General features: G+C 35.4%; 1 protein-coding gene across 2 annotated transcripts in view; it reads right to left on the bottom strand.

Moving 5' to 3' along the window:
* Positions 1-1,206: 1,206 nt before the first annotated feature.
* The window catches only part of SNX13 (sorting nexin 13), a gene marked incomplete at its 3' end in the record, with an annotated part of 34,970 nt that continues 28,389 nt past the window's right edge, over positions 1,207-7,787 (bottom strand). For both annotated transcript variants that reach the window (XM_082015029.1, XM_082015030.1), the window contains exons 19-23: positions 7,655-7,726; positions 5,078-5,223; positions 3,239-3,307; positions 1,959-2,071; positions 1,207-1,454 (exon numbers count right to left, since the gene is read on the bottom strand). In XM_082015029.1, the coding sequence (XP_081871155.1) occupies positions 1,207-1,454; positions 1,959-2,071; positions 3,239-3,307; positions 5,078-5,223; positions 7,655-7,726 (648 nt within the window). The remainder of the gene's footprint in view (positions 1,455-1,958; positions 2,072-3,238; positions 3,308-5,077; positions 5,224-7,654; positions 7,727-7,787) is intronic.

Below are 7,787 nucleotides of genomic sequence, written 5' to 3'. Positions count from 1 at the left end.
TGGGGCCTTGATGTCAAATGTGGGGCCTTGGTGTCAAATTTTTATTAAAATTTTACACTATGCAAAAAATAAAAAAAATATTTAAAAAAATATTGTAGTTTTATCTCCTTTTTATTTTCATATATACACTGAGATGCGTTCAGGAATTTCCAAGTGTTTGCATATGACTAATGAAATCTTTTACCTGTGAGGAACCAGCTAATTCTAGCTTTTTTCCATATGAAGCTTACACACTAAAAGGTAAGGAATCTTTCAGTTAAGTAGGACAGCCTTTTACACCCAATAAAATTTTCAGATTTCAGTGGGGCGTTGCGTGTAAACTGTGTCATAGTGCAATTTTCTCGTCTTCTAACATGTTGTCTGTCCTCTTTGAAACATGTACCCCCTTCCTTCTACAACTATCAACTTGACGTATGTTCAAATACGCCAACTGAACATAAATATGATGCCCCTTCTCCACTGAAGTTACATGTATGCCAGCTGCTGTAAGAGCAGAATATGGCCCTTAAAGCTACAGAATAATCAGAATAAAGGGTTTATTTCTACTGCACCTCTGCGTTTACTGAAACTCCCATTAGATCTAATGTTAGTTTATTTTTCAAAACATGAAAGATGAAGCAAATGTGGCATAAAAGCCACATTACTTCAACTTTTCTTTAACAAATGTACTTTTACGATGGGGCTATAACTATTTCTCCCCTCTCCTGTGAACCTGCTGTTCCAGAGACTGCTTTCCTGTTAGCTCAGCCTTTACAGGAATGTTAAAAGAACCCTACAGAGCCTCAACAGTCATAATGTAGAACAATTCCACTTGATTCTTGCACTATCTCCCAGTGCCAAAACATCCTTTTCTTCCATTGCATCACCACAGTTGTGCTTTACTTGAACAGTCTGGCACTTCTCATTGCTGGCAAAACATCGACTCAGGAATGGAAGGAATCAGCATTCTTACTTATTGGGCCAGTATTCTTCTCAATGTTGCATGAAGACGCACCAAATCATTTAAGACACACAAACCCTTCTGGTAGTGGTTGAATTACAAGTGAAGATGAGAAGATCCACAGGTCTTACAGATGCATTAATAACCTAATATGTGACACTAGAAGACTGGTGCAGAAGTAACAGCATGTGAGTTTGAAGCCCCAGAGAATCTGCCCAAGTAATTAATCCTGGACAAACATACACCAGCTTAATAGGTTTGAAGTGTCACCTTTTCTGTAAGGAAGGCGCTTGAGTAGAATGTAGTCTCTGCTTATACCTCTGCATCTGCTTTGACCGTGAATGTAGTTTGTTGAAGAGCTCATGGAACTTATTTTGTGGAAATAAGGTTTCTAGGAATCTCTCCAGAAACACATACACCATTCTTTTATTCAGCTGAGTGTGCTGGAACATTTCAAAGACCCGAAGAATGCCTTTCCGTGTTGTCTCAGCGCCTATGATGTGCTTCAGTTCATCTACAAAAAATGAAGTTACACAGAAGTTTAAGCTAAATTCTGCTTCTCTGTTAACAACAAACTTAAACTGAATATTAAGTCTTTCAAATTACATAGCTTGGAATTTGAAGTAACAGTGCCTCTATTATACATAACGGGACTAAACTAAAAGTTCTCTTACAGCAGAAAGGATTTCTGAAAATTACTTCAGTTTTACACTCTACATGTGGAACCATGTTATTTTACATGAAATCATGCTGTATTGCAATATCGGTATTTCATGCACTAAACTTAAATTCTCTAGTGAAACTGAATACTGGGTTAGCGCTAAGAGAATTGCAGTTGCAAAGTCACAGTACATGTGAAAACATTCAGTGCTTTAATAATTAAAAAACCCTTTATTTAAATGCAGTTCATATGTTAATGTTACTTTTCAACATTTCAACAATCAACAAGAATACTCACATTAATTCTAGTAACAATATATAACAAGAATTATTAGGCTTCAATCCCAGACTCACTTACCTGGCATTACCTCCAGTAATTTGGTCTTTCCAGCCACTCTTGTTCTCATTCTAATAGCTTTGTCCCTCCGTGGAACAGTCTCTGCTAAAATGCCGTTGGGCCAAAAAGCATCTCTGTAACAAAAGCAAATCTGTCAAAATACATAAAAATTTTATCAAGTGTAAGGCTCTTTTTAATCCCTCAAAGCTATCTCATAAAATAAATACAAGAAAGTAATTTTCACACAACCTAACACATACTTCAAATATTAGAAAAGGGAAAAGAAATCAAAAGCTAGAAGTATAATACACTCAACCTATTAGTAGCTACCATATACTTTTAGTACAAGAATAAGATGAAAACAATTTTCAAGGAAATATTACACACCAAAAACATTCAAATATCACATAGTTGTTACATAAGATTGTTAGGTTGCTGTTACATAAGATATGTACATAATGTATCTAAGATTTGCTTTTGCCAATCAGTCTCTATTGCCATTGAGAGACTCTAGACGTTGGTCTATTAATTGCTTCATTAGATCTCTGACAGTAGTTAACCTATCAACAAGCTAAAGCTGAGATGAAGTAGTTTCAGTGTAGTACAAAGCCCAATGCAAAAGACATGCCTCTGTCTAAAAAGCTATGTTGCCTCAGTGAATGACATACTCTTTTTTCGGAGTAAGAAGCACATGTTCTTACTCGGTTTTAATAAAGAATAACAGAATATCTGTCAAGTATGACTCTTTGGCTAATATGTTATCCTACTTTATCTCTTTCAGCCATTAAAAAAAAAAAGGCAAGGGGGGTGGCTCTCACTCAACAACACTGCAGAAACCATTAAGACTTTTAGGAAATGGCATGACAGAGCCTTTGATAGTTGCAAACTCAGACTTCAGTTCTGTTTTATCTGCCCACATGTGAAACACATCAGCTTAGAGCCAGGGGTTTTTTTAGTAGTAATTGTTTGCCTTTTAAGATAAGGCATGCACATGCCCTCATCAAGGTAAACAAGACACTTCATCCAGTAATATTATGAAATTTGTAAGTATACCCACACTCTAGCTCCTCTAGACTGGTTAACAAAGAACTTTTTAAGGAAGAGGAGAAAACTAATTATTCTTGTTCATGTGATCATTACTTTCTCCCACTTAACACATGTAAAAAGCAGTGTATGCTCCAAGTAGAATTCTGTACAATAATAGTAATTTCCTCACATAAAAAGACTGCGAAGGATGCACAGATTGATTAGACATCAATTGGCAAGTACTTCATATTTAACATCTATGATAAAAGACATACCTGAAGCGTTTCACTGCATCTGCTACTTGCTCAGGAGATGTCATCCAATCAACATGATCAACTATTTTTCTAAAACCAAAGCAACAACTTTCATTTAATTTTTAAAACAGAGAAGAATTAGGTATAGCATTTTATAGAGCACTCTAGGGCAAACAAAGTATGTCAGCTTTCTCCAACTCTGTAAGTAAGTTCTATAAAACTGCATGCTAGGAAGGCAAACACTGATTCTCAAGATAAAAGTGTAAAATCACTGATCACTCCTAAAGCAAAAGCCTTTTTCTTTTTGAGTAAATGTATAGTGACAAAGCAGGCTTGAAAATTGATGTTGCATTTCCCATCAGCATTAGATAAATGTTCTGCTTGTAAAGCACTCCTCTTCATAGAGCGGTCTTCTAGTTCTGCTTCTGTAAGCAAAGAACCTGCTTAAAGTATCAAATTACCATACTTATGCATGGAGATACATCATAATCTTTAACAGAAGATACAGACTGATCATAAACTTTGGCCTTCATTCATCAACACATACACACAGGTCAATGTCCAAATCTAGTATGTTTACAGACATGATACATGCATCTGTGTGTCACCATGATCCCAGGATTATCTCCCTAAACATAATTTGAATTTAGTTTTCTAAGAAACAGAAAAACACAATTTTGCTGCAGAATGACATTAAAGCCCAAGAATCTGCTAGGAAAAGGTATGACTGCTGAACCAGAGGAAGCTGTGAGTGCCTGGAATAGCTCCAAATGCAGAAGCAAAATAGTTCTGCACACACCCCTGCAATAAGAAAGCAGAAGCATATGCACAAACTCAGCCAGTTATACTACAACCTGAAAACAGCAAGAAGTATTCAGAGTGTTCAACATGGCAGCATGTTTTTGGGAGCACAGGTCTCAAGATAATTGTCACCTGGCCACAAGGAATTATTTGAAAAACACCAATGTTATTATTATCACATGGTTGCATCACTACTGGTACCACAAGAACTGTCTATATGTTAAACAGTGATGATGAAAACATAAAAAATATACTTGTGAAGGATAAGAAGTAATGACATAGTGAGGAATGTCCTGAAAAAGTTATAGAAACTACTCCTCACCTATGGGAAATTAAGTTTTTGATTCTTGGCACTAAACCAAAGTGACAATTTAGTGCCAATCCTGTTTCTTTTTTTGTTCTATATTTTTATTTACATTTCAGAAACTAATTATTAGAAGGGAAAGCCTGGAAACAGTATATTTCTAAGTTGAGGGCAAGAAACGTTACTTATTTAGCACTACTAATTTGCTTCGCATTTGCATGAAGAAGGGTGTATGTGAATTACAGAGATGATGGGGATGCAGAAAGGACCAAGTAACAATATTTTCCTTCCCCCCACACCTCAGTCTTTTAAAGTGTGAGAGCAAAAACTTAACATAGCAACTCAGTACAGTTCATGTAATTTGATAGTGCCAGTATATTATTTGTGGCATCAAAGAATGTAAACAGAAATTGTGCAGAAAGTAATAAATAGTATTAACAACAAAAAATGGAGTGTAAAACACAGGGCAAAAAGCACAGACACCATCAGTACTAAGTTACATTCACAGAAACATTTACTCTTGTTGATATGTGAAAGCTCTTTTGGAAATTTTCTGGCATATGAGAGTTACTGGAATTTGTCTTTCAGCAATGTTTTGTGTTTATCTCCATGTCACACCACATTTGTATTTGGCTTATTAATCCTCTTCAAAAGGGAATACATGCAAATTTAAACCACAATAATTTAGTAATACCAAAAAGGATTTATAGACACAGTCTCACTCACACCGGCACTCTATATAAGAAAAGCAGTACCTATTAATTGTGTCACCATATGTTGCTCTAATAAGCTGCTGAAGCAGGTTTTTTATATTTCTTCTTAACCACTGATTTCTTTCCTTTAAATCAAAGACTTCATCCATAAGGAGGAGCATTACTCTCAGCGGAATATTGTCATCCACCTGATCAAGCGAGAAGTACAATCAGTAAACTTTTATTTCAGTTCAAGAAAGCTACAGTTCCAGTAGCTACCTCACAGGTCAAATGCTTCAGTATAAGCAGAGCAATGACAAAAACACTTTGTTCTGTATTTTACTGTAATATGAAATGTTCCCTAAATCTTCTGTAACATTACTAATAGCAAAGAAAGATTGAAAATTAAAGATAAAATAGGCTTAAATCCATTGAATTTTTAAACTGAGACAAAAAGAAACAGTTATTTCACCAATGTTGAACAAAGTTAATACAAATAAGCATGTCCCTGACCTCTTCCTTTAGTAGTTATGTTTTCAACTGCCTAACATGAAAACTGTGGACGGAAATTTTCTTTGGCATCTTGTTCTTAGGGATGCACTGTGCCAAATTCAGAACCTCCTAACAAGGACATTTCATTGCAATAAACTATCTTTAGTTTAGATAGCATTCTAATCGGCATTGCTATTAGGTGCTTTTATGTTTGTAGATTAAGAAAAGCAGCAATATCATTTTATTATTTAAAAGAGTATGTTACACAGATTGGCTTACAGAAAACAACTTTTATGGAAAACCTAGAACAGAGGATTCAGTAACTGTGTAAAAGTTTTTAAAGATGGATGGTGTACACTTGCAGTAACTGTCACGATTTTTTCAAATATTAAAATTTGAGGGGGAGTTTACTAAATTCTAGCATGAAAGTATTAGATCTTTCATCTTAGTTGTTATTAATGTTTCCCTTACAGAAACAACAGCAGCTTCTCATGGCCTGCTTATACAGAATTACAATAGAATGGTTTGGGTTGGAAGGGACCTTTACAGGCCATCTAGTCCAACTCCCCTGCAATGAGCAGGAACATCAGGTTGCTAGCAGAAACTAGATCAGATTGCTCAGAGGTCCACCCAACCTGACCTTGAAAGTTTCCAGGGATGGGGCATTTACCACCCAAAATGCAAGCCTACATATTGTTAAGCTATTGCATAAAAAGACAGCATTTGGAGTTACAGTTGTATTGCATGAGAGACCACAAATATTGATCTCAAATACAACAAATACAAATCTGATACAGCTTTACCTGAAAGAGTAGTAGTTTGCACTATGTTGTTAATCCTACACCAGAAGAAGTAGCAAGATCTCAGAGCTATGTGGACATTTTTTTTGGTGGACTACACAAGTACATCTTTATACACAACTGGAATACAGACAGTGGATTCACAATCCAGCTAGAGATTCTATAGATCCATGCCTCACTTTTACAGTAGTGCTTCTCCATGTAAAATTCCACTCAACTGCCGTATTTTTTGTCTGATTTAGTGACTGTAAGTTGTGAACAATGTATCTTAAAATAGCAGTTGCGAGTTGAAAGGTTTTAAAACATCTGAAATGTGCCTTTTGGAAACGCTTGGTATATTAAATTAAAAACCATCAAGAATTGTAGCTTCTATTCATTTTACAGAAGATCAATGAAATATTTGCGGAGAAGCTGCTCATATACTTGAATATGATTTTGTTTTGCCTGTGCAAAACAGAAGCCTCAGGAGTATCAAAGATACTTCGTAAAGTTGACAAAGTAAATTTGTAACTACAAATTTACGGATACAGTCTGATATAGTGAAAAATAATGGGTAACAAGAAAACACAGAACTACTCAAGGCTATGTTATTTGAGCAAAAATACATCTACCAAGCCGTCATAGCAGTTAATACACATGAAGACAAACTGGAATGCTTTGATGTGACCAAAAAGCCCAAAACATGAAGGGCAGAACAGGTGTAGATTTATGACCATAGCAAATTGCATATAATCACTGGTAATCTTATGGCCTTTCTGTCCTACTTAAGAGATAAAAGGGTTTTTTCCAATTGTTTTCACATATATGATCAATGTTTCAATCAAAACAATAGCAAAATGCCACAGGTTATGATAACATCAACAGCTTAAACTTCACTTTCAAGTTTCTAGTATTACTAACTTTATACATTTTAGGTATCCAAATACTAAACGTTTATTATTTAGGAAAACATTCTGAAGGTTTTTTTCCATAAAAACACGGCAAACACTATTTCTGATCCATTAAACAAATGCCCCATAAAAGGTCACATCAGAAATCAGAATCCATAAAATGCTAACGGAAATGATGCTAACAGTCTGGTACCATACTACTTTAAACAGACAGGAATTGGAGGGAGGAAGGGGAAGAAAACCCCAAACAAAACACAGAAGCAGTAATGCGTACACTCGTTTAGTACTAACAAAGGTGTTAATTTAGAAGGAAGCATGTAAGTTTCTTTTTAAAAAGTTAAGAACAGTTTGTAAGTGCCTGGTATAATATTAGGAAACAATAAATACATAGTTTAATAAGGAACTCATTCATTTGGTTTTAGAGGAGTCAACGTTGAAAGCACAAACGTCAGACTCACATTGTCATCAATTGGTGCTGCAACACGGCAATGGTCAGGATCTGAATACGTTTTCTGGATCAAAGGAGGCACCTGCAGTGAAAAAAAGGTAATGCTTATGAAAGAAAAATACTTTAGATTACCAATAAATCAG

The sequence above is a fragment of the Phaethon aethereus genome, assembly GCF_964289735.1.
Source record: "Phaethon aethereus genome assembly, chromosome: 2".
In the NCBI taxonomy this organism is placed as follows: domain Eukaryota; kingdom Metazoa; phylum Chordata; class Aves; order Phaethontiformes; family Phaethontidae; genus Phaethon; species Phaethon aethereus.
The sequence above is the reverse complement of the archived record's forward strand: the minus strand, read 5'-3'. Positions and strand labels throughout refer to the sequence as shown.